At 39.9% G+C, this 15,991-nt stretch overlaps 1 protein-coding gene across 3 annotated transcripts in view; it reads right to left on the bottom strand.

Moving 5' to 3' along the window:
* Positions 1–15,991, bottom strand: part of SORCS1 (sortilin related VPS10 domain containing receptor 1) — a 259,953-nt gene that overhangs the window by 8,410 nt on the left and 235,552 nt on the right. For all 3 annotated transcript variants that reach the window (XM_054637007.2, XM_054637006.2, XM_077182900.1), the window contains exons 20-24: positions 15,204–15,337; positions 13,239–13,362; positions 12,150–12,262; positions 9,680–9,811; positions 291–390 (exon numbers count right to left, since the gene is read on the bottom strand). In XM_054637007.2, the coding sequence (XP_054492982.2) occupies positions 291–390; positions 9,680–9,811; positions 12,150–12,262; positions 13,239–13,362; positions 15,204–15,337 (603 nt within the window). The remainder of the gene's footprint in view (positions 1–290; positions 391–9,679; positions 9,812–12,149; positions 12,263–13,238; positions 13,363–15,203; positions 15,338–15,991) is intronic.

Below are 15,991 nucleotides of genomic sequence, written 5' to 3'. Positions count from 1 at the left end.
ACACTTCTGCTGCTACTTATACCACTTTTCCAAAAAAACAGTAAATTCTTGCACCTAGGAAAACAAAAGGATTAGCTGTAAATGCAAAAAAGCCATTATATCTTTCTGGCATGATATAGAAAGGTGAGGTAGAGCAGACATTTTAATGTCTGCTCATATACTGTGTTGTTATTGTGATATAAAAATAAGAAATGTTTAGAATACAGCTGATAGCACACTACTACCATTGATATATTGCTTGCTGTGATATAGAGGAACACAGAAGGCACACACAGAGAGAGGATACTCACCTGCTGTTAAATGGGCAGCATGGACAAGGATTCGAACTCCTGGCTTCAACTCAAAATGGACCAGGTTTTGGTTCAGTTTCTGGATCAGTGTTTCTGAAATCTGGGAAGGGAAAAAACCAACCAACAAAAAAAAACCAAACCAAACAAACAAAACCCCAAAAAACCACGAAAAAACAAAAACAAACAAACAAACCAAAAAACGGTATTTGTTAATTTGTTTCTGCTGGCAAAGGAAAGATTTTGCAGACTTTCCGAGCACAGACTCCTATCACCTCACAATGAAGGATTTTGGACAGAGTGGTTTGTGTATGGTCAGCACTGACTGAGCAACAAGGTGCCCAGTCACACCTCTGTGAGAGCAGCCCAGCAGCAAAAGGGAATTGGGCACCAAGGGAACGTTCCACCCTCATGTGAAAGTGGCCACAGGACCAGCCAGAAACATCACATCAGTGAATTCATTCACTCTTCAAGGGAAAAGGAACTTTTCAGTTGTTAATGAACACTTGCTCCTAATAAATAACTGCTTGTTTGTTGAGTGGCCAGTTCCATGCTCTTAGAGGATGTTCATAACATGTGATACACCTGAATAAAAATGAATGGTTTAGATCCTTGCCACAGCTTGAAGTTAATTTTCAAGTTCTAAAAGCAAATTTCATTTCATCCAGCACTGAGATTTGAGACAGCTGTTCCCTAATCCTTAAATATGTACCAGAACCAGCTTGAATCTGGAAGTGTTAACTGACTACAGAATGTGGCTTAAACAAAATGCATGTTCCATCTCTTCTTCTGGGTTAAATTCATAACCCACTCTCTTTCATGGGGGAGATATTCCACAGAGCGTTCAGATCACCAGATTATCTTTCCGTAACTGGTGACATCAACAGAGCAGAAATGAAGCAGATTATTCCTCCTTTAAGGACACAACAGAAAAGATGAGCATTTGCTGAGATAAGACCCCGTGAAATCTGTATTTGTACAGTAAAGGAGCCAAACCGTGGTCCAATCTGTTGGCAAACATGCCTTTTTTTAAAGTCAGTTTGTTGCAATGAGCACAGATCCACTTTTTTCCACATCACACATTATTACATGCAAGAAGTTTCAGGCTTGTTGCATTAAAACCAAAAAATCTAGATAGATTAATCAAGGAATGGAAGCCTACAGACATGGTGTTGACAGTTTGCTGTGTGTCTTTTGTACGTTCATTTGCCTGACGTTTCATGTATCTCACATTTTCTTACAGCAGAGATCAATTTTCCAATTGAACAGTCACAGTTCTCCAGGTTGGCTTATTTAGGGAGAGGTGGTTGGAAAACTGGAAACACAACATCTGCCATAACCTATACTATGCAGTTGATGAGAATGTGTTTTTGTAATCATACCAAGATCAAGTGGAATCGTATTCTAGTGCTCACCACTTAATTCAATTTGTTTTAAATAAATCCTTATTCCTTCTTGAAGATTAATGAAAAATTGTCAGAAAAAAGAACATTCCAATAATTTTTACACCATCTTTTTCATGTTCTTCATTTTTGCCTGGTTGAGCTATTTCAGTAAATTCTACCCAGATATGATTAGATGTTCTTTGGCTATCATTCATCACAGTATGAGATTTATCTGCTTCTTTTATTTTTTTAACATTCTTAATGGTTCTTTCAATACTCTTGGCTCATACACTTCATTTCTGGCTGCTGATCACTTGAATATGTGCCTTTGGTCCAATATCAATTTGGCAGTAACTCTTACTGGCATTTTATTTATATTTTTAAATATATCTCTTTAAAGTTACAATTTATTTCATGGGTGCCAGAATGAGCAATAAATATATTTCTTCCAATAGCAAGAAAAAAATACCACCTGCATTCAAAGAGCCATCTGTTGAGCTCAGAGCAGCAGGGATGGTGACACAAAGATGTGCAGTACATGAAGAATGCCTGGGAAGCAAATTATAGCCCTCTTTAAGGATTTGAGCATATTAATAACCAAGATTGGCAACTATAAAAAGTTTTTAATCTCTAAAACTAGAGCAACAGATGCAGATTGATATGGTGTTAGCCAGGTACCTTAATGGCTCATGGAACTAATGGGGAAAGTGTCATCCTGGCTGTATCCAGTCCTACATAAAACCTAACAGCTCTCTCCCATAACCCTGCAGGAATTTTCCTTTCTGGTCTGAGATCCTGATGCTGCTGGGGCAGCTGAGCCTCTGGGAGGAAAAAAAGAAAAGGCAAATATGAGACAGTAAACTAAAGGAAGGAGACAACCACAGTGTGTGTCATTCCTCTTCAACACATTGTGATACCTGCACAACATGGCAGGGAAAGAGCAGAGGTAGAAAACAAACATGATGCCTTCTATACAGCAGAGGCTTACAGTGGGATGTAACTGAGTCTGCAGCTAGCAAACGTTGTATGTGGCACTGGAGAATGGCTTCCTCAAGGATTTGGGCAAAAAATGGAAGAATGGGAGAATCTGGAGAAAGTCAGCATGAGAAGGTACAAGAGATTTGGCTGGGCACTGCCAAATCTGGGCACCCCTGGCCTGCCTGCAGGCTCCTGGGGCACTGAGTGAAGAGGCAAAACTGCAGCTGAGAGGTGCTGTGGCTGATGTGTGAGAGAAAAATCAACAGGTATTCCTGTCTGGATGGCCAATGGAAAGAAAAAACATGAAGGAGAGAGGAAGTAAGGGTAAAGTAGTAAGGAAAAGAAAGAAAGAGCCACAACTCGAATTTATTATTACTGTATTGCTTTCTTACTTGATTATGAATGAGGGCTTCATTGTATAACATCCTGTACAAATTCATCTCAGACTAAAATAATTTTTGCCTGAGACCATCAGTGTCTCAGCAGAGGCTTGAAACAGCAGTAACTGTTCCAGGACTATACACAAAGTGTCAAAACTGGCAGCAACACTGTTCATTCTGTGCAGAGTATAAAGCATATTTCCTCAGCTTGATTAATTACATGTTCTCCCAGTGGCTTTTTGTGTACAGCTTTTTTTTTTTTTTTTTGCCTTGGTCTTTATGGAATCTGAACAAGTTAAAAAAGTGAGTAGCAGCCTAAGATCTTCAAAGTGCCAGGAATTCTAGTAAGAATCAGACATCTTCCTTCCTCAGGCAGCTCTGGAGATTCCTGACACACACGTCTGAGAGAAGAACAGATGCATTCAGATGTGTTTTTAAAATGTTTGCTTGTTTGGTACAATATTTTTATTTTTCTTTATGTAGGAAACAACATTCTCTTCAAAACAGATACACAGAGAGAAAATGCATTTCTGTACTCCTAAAAATTATCTGAAATAGAAACCATACATAATGGCCTAAAAAAGGCAGTATTTAAGGTCAGTGAGCAGCTTGCATAAACCTCAAGGATCAAATTTTACATTGGGATTGGACACTGCCCTCCAAAGCTGGAACTGGCAAAGTTTGTGGTCCTCACATGGTCCCAAGGATGCACTGAGAGGTCAATCAGGACATTTGCTTTGAGATTGGAGATTGGAGACTCCTCTGCCTTCAAGCCTATTTTCTGTCTCAGTTATCAGACTTTAATCTAGGAGTGGTTCTGACTTGACTTGTTTGCAGTATTAATATAGTGCCTCTGAATTAAATTTCCACAAAAAGGCTGATCTCAGTTGTTGAGGTAATAAAAAGGTTTCAATGGTGAACATTTTGGGGTTTGTGCTTCCCTTTACTTCTGCACTCAAAGTGATACCATGGATGCATTTTGGTTTAAAAAGCAGAAAAGGAAACATCAAAGTACTTTGACCCATTTCAAAAATAGCAACACAACTCCAGTTGAACAGCCAGACCTTCATCTGAAGAACAGGTTGGCCTCAGGCCTCCCCCTCTTCATCTCTCCCTCCCGGAGATGCAACTAACTTAGCTGAAGACAAAACTTCTTAGAATAGCAACCTCTTAATTTATAGTCTTCAAGAGTCTCTCTTGTGAAAATAATTAGCTTTCAAAATTAGTTTTGGTCCTTAACTGAGCCTCATTGACTTTATCTGCTTCATTTGCAGAATTAAGCATGATGTGCAAAAATAATTCAGTAATAGGAACTATTCTTCATGTATCATTTTTCATCAAAGGACACATAATGAATAATAATAACAGACAATTTGTGAATGAAAAAAAAAGAGATTCCAATTTAAAAATGGAACAAAACAAAAATTAATTTGGCTGCTCTTAGCATTTTGTCAGATTTAGGACTCTAAAACAACTATGTGAACCAAGAAGTAGAATTATCACTGAGAAGGGCATTTTCCCATACCTTTATTGACTTTTGAAACCCCTGGTGTAAATTATTTTAGACTAATTGAATGTGATTCAACTGTGCCAGTATGCACTAGCTAAGAATCTTGATAATTTTATAGATACTGTGTAAAGATCTCAACTAATGAGTGCTACACTTCAATTCATTGAGCAAATCAATAAACAACTAAGGAAAGAATTAGGCACATTGATTTAGTAGGAAGAAACTTGAACCAGCATTGGGAAAGTGAAGTGGGGCCAATGTGGATTACTTTAAACTGTGCCACTTGCCCTGGATAACCTTGGACACTTCACATGGGGCCTCTAAAGCTTGCTTGCCTTAGCACTGAAAAGAGCACAGGCACTGACTTCCTGGCTCCAGGAGGAATTTCTGCACATCTTTAATGGAAGATGCTAAATTCAAGCTGCTGGGAGTATCCAGGGACACTGTGAGAGCACGAGGTAGAGGATATTCCTGTGGTTACTCTGGGACAAGAATGGAACAGCAGATATGAACCCAGAGACCTGGACATAAAAGCCAGGATCTACTTTTGATGAACAAAGGCAACCAAAAACAGCCTTGAGAATCAAGGGCTGCTCTGTACACTGAGCAAAAGATGAGGGAGAGAGGGCTGATAATCACGTGGCAGGAGTTAACTCAAAGGTATTAAGACAAGAGATTTACACAGCCTCTCCTATAGCACACAAGCAGCTACTAAGAAAAGCTGGTTAAAGAAAAAAGCCCCTGGTACAAGGTCTTTTGATTCACATTATTCCATCCTCTCCTCATCTGCCTCTACTTCTTAATACTTGTCCAACCTCCCCTAAGTACCAGTGGAAGACTTGATCTTCGTTTAAAGGCACAGATGTTGAAAAAAATCTCTCCTCGTAAACATTAGATAATTTACCCTATATATCAACCTCTACCTGGAATTTAATTTCCAGGACTGATTGGCACAATTTTCTGTAAGATTTGAAGGCATTCACTGTCATGATCTTGTTGCTAAAAGTATTTTGGTGATGGGCACATCTGAAATACATTAGAGGAAAGAAAAGTACTGAAAGCAAGTACACTGAAACACTAAAGCTGAGGGGGGTGGACAAAAGAAAACCCCAAACTCTAAAATAAGACAGAAGCTCCATCAGCTGCAAAGAAGCAGATGCAAAACTAAATCTGCTTTAAGGAAAGAATCCCAGGAGGTAAATCCTTACAGCCTTCCTGAATGCCACTGTCAATGTTTCAAATTCACAAGAGGTATTTAATCTCTGCAGTTCATCACTGTCCATTTGATAATCAGTCATCCATGTCATTTCCCATCTCTTTGGCTGGATACAGACACTGGCCACAGCTGCAACACATTGAGTACAGTTGGCTACCAACCAGCTGATGTTACCATTTGCCAAAGTCTCCATCGTGCTATTTTGCTGAGAGCTTTTCTCAGAGAAAATATTAATGGCCTCAAATGTCATTAACTATTTGCTCCTACCCCTGTTTTGCATACTTTTACAGTAATTTTGAATAGGCCAGTGAAAAGCAACCAAATGGAGAAGTAAAGAGAAATTCAGGATAACACTGAAACCTTTTCTTGATATGAAAACATCACTTCAGAATTATCATGTACCTTCTGCTTACATTTCATTTTACTAAAATAAAATGCATTTTTTATGTTTGAGAAAAATCCCCCACTAGGAAACAACATGGAAAGAAGATAATTTGTGAAATGCATAAATAAAAGGTAACCCCTCAGAATCCTCCTACTGAGTAAAACCATACACTGAAATGAAGAGTAATCGCAACTGCCCTCCACTGAATTTTGATTACAATATTTTCCTACTGAACATTCATTTTGAACTGTATTTGTGCTAAAAATAACTCAATTCATTGAAATGTTACTATTAGAGATTTGTCCTTCACTGAAGAAATTTGTGTTTATTTCAGATTTAGCAGATCTGAATTTTGTAATCATCAAATTCACCAAGCCCATCCATGAAGATGGTGTGACAACTGCATTCCAGCCCAAGTGGCCAGTGGCAATTCTGGGTGGCTGTTTTTGCAAGATTTGGGATATTTCAGTGTTGTTGCAGTCATAGCATGCAAATCAAAGACCAGTGTTTGACAACTGCCAATTATTTCTATATTTTTAAGCAGGGTGGTAGTCTGTCCTCAGCTACTGACAGACTACCAATGAAGCAGAGCAATCAAATGACCCAATTAAAAAAGAAAAAAAAGGGGGGGAAAAAAGGACACAATATTCCTGTGATAAATACAAGATTTTGCAAATGTGTTTTGGGATTCTGCAGGATGAAAAGGCCTTTTGATTTTTTAGGAAACTGTGAAGAATAACTTTGCACTGACTACAGAAAGTGGAGTGGATCAAGCACTTTTTTTGTACTTATGTATTAGGTGAAGTTGTCCTATGTTGCACATTGAGAAACTTCCCCAGACTCAGATGTAGCAGTTTTTTTTGGCTGTCAACAGCAGTCAAACCTTTTAAAGGTACTTTAGTCTCCAATGGAAAATATTAGGAATGCAGAGTTCACATTTCTAAATGGAAACAGATATGACAATAATTGATTCTATGTATACATTTAAAAAAATATTGGACAATTGTATGAAAGTGATGCATCAAGTGAGGAAGAAAATGATATTTACCATCTAACCACAGTCTAAAAGACAGATGAGACATAAATGCACTACCCTCATGGAAAACTGCATGGAAATGTACATTTGTCAAGAGAGGCACTACTGCAGTCCCACTACTCCTGGCCTACTGTGTTCAGACTCATAAAACATGAGTGGCACAAAGGAGTGTTATTGACTTTGATAAATGGGAAACCAAGACCTAGACTGTCAAGGCATTGTGGACATCTAAGTGCCTCTGAAATCAATGGGAATTATGTACCTAGAGACAAGTGGCTGGACAAAGGGACCTAAAAGTATGTTTACAAAGCCAAATAAGTATGTATTAGATAAAAACAGAACAGCTTAATCCACCTCAAGGGGAAACAGCAAAATGTAAGCCTCCCATGGTTATTAAATATGAATGAGATTTACTGGTAAATGTGAAAGTCCATGAAACCACATACACCCCTCATGGTTACCCATGGCAGAGCAGTGGTCTAGCTCAGGTGATGAAGAAAGGAACCTCTGTAATGAAGTGCTTCCTTAAGGAACCTTTTTCCATTGCACTACTTGTGTAAACTATTCCCATTTTATTCCCTGCACACTTGGAAGTTTCTCTTCTAAATTAGAAAACATAATTCAGAACTGTAACTCCTTTGGGTCTGCACCTGCAAGCTGGCAAGCTCACGTACGTGCCTTTGAATAGCTTATTCCTTAGCCCACAACTACAAAACAGACTTCTATTCCTACCAGAAAAGAGCAAATGCATTAGAAGTACCTCAGAAGCAACTTAAGCTTCTTAAGCTGTAGCCATCAAAAACATCTGCTCCCAATACTCATCCCAGCAACCTCAAGCACGGGGAGAGGCTGTGGAATGAGCTCTGAGACACTTTGGGCAAGGCATAGTGAAGGATCACAGGCAAAACAGATGACAAAACAGGAGAAGTATCAGAATATGCTTCAGAGCAGAGGGCAGAGACTCCCTTTGTGGCCCTTGGGCAGTTCTCACAGAAAACCCCACCATTTTCTACTGGAGTTACTAGGAAGAGGAATGCAGCACCCACAGACCAGAAACAAAAGCATTCTGACCATCCTGGGTTTTTTCAAAGAAGAGAGCTGGCTGCAAATGGCAAACAGTTTATCTCTCCTCCAAAGGTTACCATTTGGACCCCGCAGGATGCCAGAGATGCTGATGGAGTTACACTGAAAATGACATTTCTTCTTGTCCATAAAAAGGGCCATGAGAGCATTGCCAGGGCTTCCTTTCCCACAGTCACAAAGACTCTGTTTTTACAGGAGAGAAGAAGAGAGGCATAAAAAGAAGGAGAAAGAGAAGCTGCTGAGTGCCCAAAGGGAGCTGGGTCAGATGTAAATTTGAAAGTTTATGGACTGGCTTCCTTGCCAATTTATGAAGGAAGTTAGGAGAAGGGGAAATGAAGGAGAAAAGGAAGGAAAGATTTTTCAGAGCAGTAAATCTCCATATTTTTTGTTTATTACTTGGGAGGTGAAAATTTAAGAAGGTCATTTGTCAAAAGAAAAGATGACAGCTAGAAATGCTGAGCAAGGGAAAGCTTCAGAATATGGGTGACCTGGAGGTGTGAGGCTAAGTTAACATGGCTTGAGCCATGGACATGGAATGTGCAAGGCAGAGCTACGGTGGTGCTTCCCTCAGGGCCAAAGTTACCTTTGCCCCTGGAATCTGAGCTAATAAGCTGAGAGGCAGCAAAGGAGCTATGAGACAAGAGGATGCACATGGGAGTGTTAGGTTATCAATTGAACTCGATGGCATTAGAGGTGTTTTCCAACCTTAACAACTCTATAATTCTATGTCATTTCAGGATTTTTGCCCAGCATAATGTTTTATCTTTTAATTACAATCCTGCTAGGCCCATCTAGTTGGCAGGACCTTTTGGGTCTGCAGAGAGACAGAATCCTTCAGTCATCACAACCTATTTCAGCTGTTCACAGAGAAAACAATGCACAGTGGCTCAGCCCCACTTCCAGCACCATGAAGAAGGCAGGCAGATTGTCCAATCCCATGCCTGTGCCTTAAACCAATGAACTGCCCAGGTTTACCAGGCAGCTCTGTCCTCCAGTGCTTTCTAGACTCTTGACAGTGTCAGAAACTTTGCTCCACAGTTCCTGTTGGCAGGAGTCATCCCCTAAATCCTTCTTTCTTCCTGCTTCCATGTAGTAAACAAGACTTTGAAGGGAACACAAATGGGCATCTAAACTCCTAAAGACAGCTCCAAAGCCTGTTTCCAATGCTGGGGAAAGAAAAAACCAAAAAACCTGCCCAAACCAAACAACCAACCCACCCAAAAAATAGAAACATTAAAAAAAAAACCTAAAGAGGATGCAACGGGTACATGTACCCCAGTGAATCAGATGCATTCCTACCATAATTGTCAGTTTTAACCATACACAAATCCCATATAGATACAGATATATATATCTCATATACATACACAGACACAGAAATGCATGCACATACAGTTCTCCAAGTAATGTACACGATACCTGCTCTAGGTTTGCTGCTGTTCTTTTTTTTTCTCCTGTGGCATCTTGATATGGTAAAATGAAGAGTTCAGCAGACGTGGGCAGGCCAGGGAGCACTGCAACCAGAACGTGCTTGCTGGAAATACCTGTCGCCTGATACAGAGAAATAATGGAGAGAGAAACAGTGTGGATGGAACTGAATGCTGAATGCTTCATTAAGGCATCACAGTACTTTTACTATGTAGGGTGTATCTTGTACATCTTGTTGGCTGAAATTTTTAAGTTAGGACTTTATTATCCCTGATTTTGACACATTAGACAAAATTCAGAAAAAAAAGTACCCTAAAGGCATTAATACTAGGGTCATCTCCAATCTCATGTTTTAGCTGATGCTACACAATCAGATTGCTGAGTTATTATCCAGAAAAGGACCTACTTTGGCCCTCAGGAAGTTTTGTTAGCCAAAGGAAGGAGAAACATAATTTGATGAATCTTCCTCCATTGCCTTTCTGTTGTGAGTTATCCACCAAAGGCACTTAAATCTCAAAGTTTTGATTTAACCTGAAGTTTTCAAGTGCTGAAATTAGTTGGTCACTTTTAAAGAGGTGGGGAAAAAGTGCCTTCAGATACAAGGACAGATCACGGATGCACCACAGAGATTCCCTTGCAGTAAGGACTTGGAAGCCTCTCAGACATTAACTGGACCTAAATCTCAGGAATTCTTCTCCATGGTACTCCAGGAGCAAAGACATGGAGGAGTAGCTCATTGGAGGAAATGGTGGATGCAGGACAAAGGGTCAGCAAAACTGATCATAAATCACCATTTTCTGAGCCTGTCCTATGGATAACCCGAGTGTGACTGCTGACAGTCTGGAGAAAACCCTGTGGAGTCCCCTCCACCATACACCAAGGAAAAGCATCTGGCTTTGTTCCCTTTATTTTATTTTGCTTTGTTTTGTAAAGTGGATTTAGGAAAAACCCTTATAAATATAGAAAGGTTTCTTACATTCTTTACAAGTATTTGGTGAAACCAGGGCTTACATTATTTGTGCTTGCCTAACATGTTGCTTTAAGGTGTCAAGAAAGACACAGTATTGCCTTCATTTTCAGAGGCTGGGAACAATATTTTTTTTTTTCAGAAGTGGGAGACAGTAATCAGAAAACCAATGATGCAAGCAAATAATTATGATCAAAACAAGAAATAGGATATTTTATGATAATGTGAAATTATCCCTACTCAGAGTGAAGATCAGATTTTAGTACAGAACTATAATTTTGTAGGCAGAATTTCATCCTGGTCTGATGATATTCTGTAATAAGAATACAATACTTTTATTAAAGTTCATAAAAATTCTATAGCACAGCTATAATTTCCTATTGAATTATTTAGTTATTTGACTCATTTTTATACCTTTTACTTAATTGCTGTAGAAATCTGCTGGGTTTATCTTTAATTTTTACAGGAACTTCTCACAAAGGCTTGTTTAAGGTGAATCATTTAGCTATATAAAGATGGATAATTAGCTATCAATTTTTATTTTTTCAATCAAATAACAAAAAGACTCTGTGTTTTCACTGCTCTGCTTTTGGAATGTAGCCTTGGTACTGTGGTTTTACAATTCTTCTTTTTTTATGGTTTGGTTTTGCTTTATTGAGATGTTTATATTCTGAAAATTCATCCTGAAGATAAATGGATCCTTGAATACTTCATACAGACATAAATACGTCAGAAGATAAAGCTCCAGAAAAATGCTCTTTTTTTCCCTTTCCTCATGTCTTTTAACAAAATTTCAGAAAAAAATCTCAGAAACAATCCAGACAGTTTTGTGCACCTGATTAGTACAGTTTTTGTAGAGTTTTTGCACAGATGATGCCACAAATAACACTTAAGCTTGCTAATAACATCAACAAGACTTTTGTCCTTTCAAAATCTGAGAATCTTTATTTTAAAAAAAACAGAAACACTATCTCAAATAATTTCTTGCACTATTTTTCTACTGAGCTGAGAAACCCCAGCTATCTCTTCTAACTCTTATTACATCCTCAATTTCAAATGCAAATCTTCAGCTACACTGGAATATTTTGTGACATTGTGTTCCACGGTTAAAGAAGGAACTTCAGAGAAAACCAGCATCCAATCCTGCCCTGTGAGATTCATGCTATATGAAGGACTTAAAGTACTTGCTGTGGTGTTCTTCTGTGTAGCAATAATTGTTTAATTTTTAGTTTCACAAGTTTTCTACAGCATATTTGCAATTCCATTAGAAGAGTGCTGCTTTACACTGAAGGCTGACTCTGGGCACCATATTGTCTTAGGATGAGACCATTTCACCTGTCTAGAATTTAGGATGCTGGCCTCAGACACTGTCAATTCTCCATTTCTGGGTGATGGAAACAAAGAGACATCTTGAGATAACAGCTGATCCAGGGCTAATGAAGGGACAAATCAGGAACCAGAACCCTTGTAAAACAGGCTATGCACAGAGCTTACCTCCACCAGAGCTCTCTTGACTACTCTGCTGATGTCCCTTCTCCACTCTGGGATATCTGGGTTGTAGTCATCCAGGTTTGGAGAGAACGATAACCTCAGGGACTGAAATTTCTCTGCAGATACAGTGGCAGAGTGGTGAGTACAGACTGAAATGCCTTAATGCCAAATGAGAGGGCAGAACCTTGTGAAACCTGGTGCAGTTCGTGTTTTGCCTAATCAATTTGCAGATGGTGCACAGACTGTGAGGAAATCCAGCAGTGCACCTGAGAGACTCAGTGAGAGATGTGGAGAATCTCAGAGATTCATCACTTGAGTGCCTTGGAAGGGAAAAAGTGATCAGTCCTTACTTGAGTGGATGAATAGCACTGCAAAGGGAGCTGTGTTGGGAATGTAAATTGTTACCTTCAATTTGACTTCTGGAGCAGGCACACCCTGTGTAGGAAGCTATGATTGGGCTCTCACAGATGTGCCCCAAACCTTAGAGATCTTAATTGGAAGGGAACAGGGATAAATATGGGGAGAGGACTAGCCTTGGAAAATGTACCTAATCTCTGTTGCTGTTAACAGAGCTGCCCACGTTGATCACTATCAGCTAAAACTGGGATTCCCAGTGGGTTTTAGGCTCCATCTACACTCTATGGTATTTCTGTGCCCTAACTGCTTCTGACACGTGAGAACAATGTCAAATTAGTGCAGATTTCTGTGCAGAACTGCAGCACACAGCATTGATTTATCTTTCAAGCTGAGCAGCTTTTGTGTGAGTTAAGAGGCCTCTGCTGGCCAAGAAGGGGGAAAACCAGCTTACAAAATAAACTAACATTTTGACAATCATGTAGGATGATCAAAGAATGATGGAGCACATGCAGAGGGCTCTGGGAAGGAGATCAATGTTCTGCAATCATGTCAGTCTGCACTAATGTCAATCAGTGGCCTTCAGAGATACTACACTGGACTGGTAACACTGGAATTCAATTTATAATCTCACTCAAAGCATTCTGGAATAAAGACCTCTTGTTGCTGCCAACTATCCTGGCTCTCTAAATGTTGAGTATGGAGAATCCTGTGTGAAATAAAAGCGGAAGAACTCACCATACACTGCAATAGTCTTTGTGTCCTGAAGAATGGTGTTTCCTGCTGAGACCTGAACAGTGATGGTGTTCATCCCTTCCACAGAAAATGTGAATGTGATGCTCCCTTCCAATGTGATCAGTGGCTGCAAATACATCATAAAAGGAAAAATTCAGTTAATTTGGCTGGAAAGGAAAAGCAAAAATGAGTTTGGCTCTCTAACCTATTGGGATGGTTTGAGGAGTTAGTTCCAGATTGGAAATTTCAGACTCAGGAAGGGCCCTGTGACATGGCAGCTAATTTCCTAGGGAGGGCACACAAATCCCAGACAGGGATGTTCTCCTGAAGCTCAGAGTAAGGTACCTATAATTTCCATAGGAGCTATGTAAGATTCCAGTGCTTCCTTTCCACTTGGCATGTTGGTTGCTCTGGATCCCGTGTTAAAATGCCCACCTTTTCTCACTCCCCAGAGGGGCCCAGATCCTGATATAAAGTCCTGCAACACTCACTGCTCAGGTAGCAGCCTCCTTTCCTAAATCTACTGTAAGTGCTTTATTTAAGGTGACTCAAGGGGGTTGTCACAAAACCAGCCAAATTAAGATTTCACATTTGCTGTCCCATGTTATCCTTAGATAGAGACACATCGTTTTTGTTAATTGCTAATGCTTGAGAGGACAGAGATCCCTTCAGCTGTGAACAAGTTCATCAATGAGTTGTGTCCTCCAGCAGACTCTGCCTTAACTTCTCTTTTCACTTGTTAATGACTTCTGGATGAGATCTTCAAAGCACCCAGTATTAAGTCAAACTGTTGCCATTGTAGTCTATAGTGAAACTCACGCTTCAATGAGAACAGAATTAGACCAACCCTGATCACTTAGGAGCTTAGGAGATCAGAGGGAAGGTTAAAAGGTGACAATCACAGCCTCTAAGTACCTCTAGGGGGAGATGATTGCTGATAGAACAGAGAGTTCTTTAATCTACACAAAAAGGCATAACAAGATCCAACAGCTTGAATCCCAGACTAGATAAATTCAGACTACAAACACGGTGCATGAGTTCAAAGCTCAGAATAATTAGCTGTGGGGAAATAGTTGAAGGAGATGGTCAGAAGGACAAGCAGTGCATTTTCTATCATCTGAGGAAAATTATTAATGCAAAACAACAACAACAACAACAAAAAGTCAGGTCCTGCCCCGGTCACAAAAAGTTAAATAATGGAGAAGGTACTGATCAAACTTTCCAATCTGAATTATACAGAAGAGAACAATGTGTGATTATGAAAGTCCCTCTTGGCTCTACAAAATCCATGACAACCTCTCCCCTCAGAAACTAATTAGGGTTTCTGGGTACTTTAGCCACAATTATATGTGAAGTAACAGTTCTAATGTCTATGCAGATTTACCAGGGCTGCAAGCACAGAGGCAGCAGAATGTGATGGATGATACTCTCATATCTGAGCAGAGCCCTGGGGCAGGGAGGTGTGTTGGGAACCATTTCATACCCGTAGCACATGATAATAAGGTCCTTTTGCACATATGGTTTAGCATAGGGTGCTTGGGCTCAGCATAGGTCAGTTCCAGATATAAAACAGTTTCAGCTTGAAAGGTTGTTTTCCTAAAAAAGACTTCCAAAAGCCCCTACTTTTTTTCTTCTTGTTACTGAAGAAAGGAGGGTGAAGAGAAACAGTAGAAACTCTTCCAGATTTTGGTTAACTTGTTCACCTTGGATGGAATTAAGGAAGAAAGCTATTGGCACCTTGCATGAAATAGACATAAACCCTGCAGCTAAGTCACAGCCACAAACACAAAGCACTACTTACATTTCCATGTCATTACCTCCAAGGCCCATTAGTATCTCAGTATTTGGTTTATAATTTTCTTGCATATGTGACTACGTAGAAGCATTCCCAGATCCCTCTCTCCCTCCCTCTTCTGTCAGAGCGCTCCTCCAGGGTTACTTTGACCTCAGTCCATCAGGAATACAAACCTCTGTGTTGTTCCCAAACCACCAGACATAAGTGAGTGTTCCCACTTGGCTTGGCCACAGCACTGCTGTGGCGTTGATCTCCTTGTTCTTCGTGGTGACAAAGGGCAGAGATAAGTGAACGTGTTCCAAGGGGCCTGCAGAAACAGAAGCAGCAAGTGAGCCCTCTCTCCATCTGGAAAGTCAACCTGGGTGGGATATCCATTGGTTTAGGGAAGAAAAGTCTTCCCTAAATCACTACGGGACATGGCAGAATGTTTGGGCTTTGTTTTCCTGTAGAGAGGAAGGCTTAAATCTGCTCCTCAGAGAACAGGAGCCACCCCTGTACCTGGAGCTGAAAAACTTGGACTCTCTACTGCATGAATGTCATAAAATCAGGAGCTTATATGACTTTTACAATAGGGACAGAGCCCTGTTGTGTGAGTGTGGCCTTCACTGGGAAGACATAAGAATGTGCAGGACAAAGGGCTTCAGCAGATGTGAAGCATCTTTGCTGGAAAACTGCTATGATTTGGTGAACTTCAGCAGAAACTCTTTCTGAAGGCAGCTATTCACTGAGTGCCTGCATTTTATTGTTACCTTATACTCCCTCCTTTTCATCAATAAACTCTTTTATTTCTTCAGTATAAACAGAACATAATTCATACGACAAGTGACATTATGCCCAGGGTTACACATTTCCCATCTTCTGGAAACAGATGGGCCTTTGTTGTTAAATCTTGTTCTATAGATTATTTTTAAAATGTGTTCTGACTGTTCACTAAGAGAACAAAGCCACTGTCCTGAGTGAC

This window comes from Agelaius phoeniceus, chromosome 9, assembly GCF_051311805.1.
Source record: "Agelaius phoeniceus isolate bAgePho1 chromosome 9, bAgePho1.hap1, whole genome shotgun sequence".
NCBI lineage: Eukaryota > Metazoa > Chordata > Aves > Passeriformes > Icteridae > Agelaius > Agelaius phoeniceus.
This window is presented reverse-complemented; position numbering and strand designations above follow the sequence as displayed.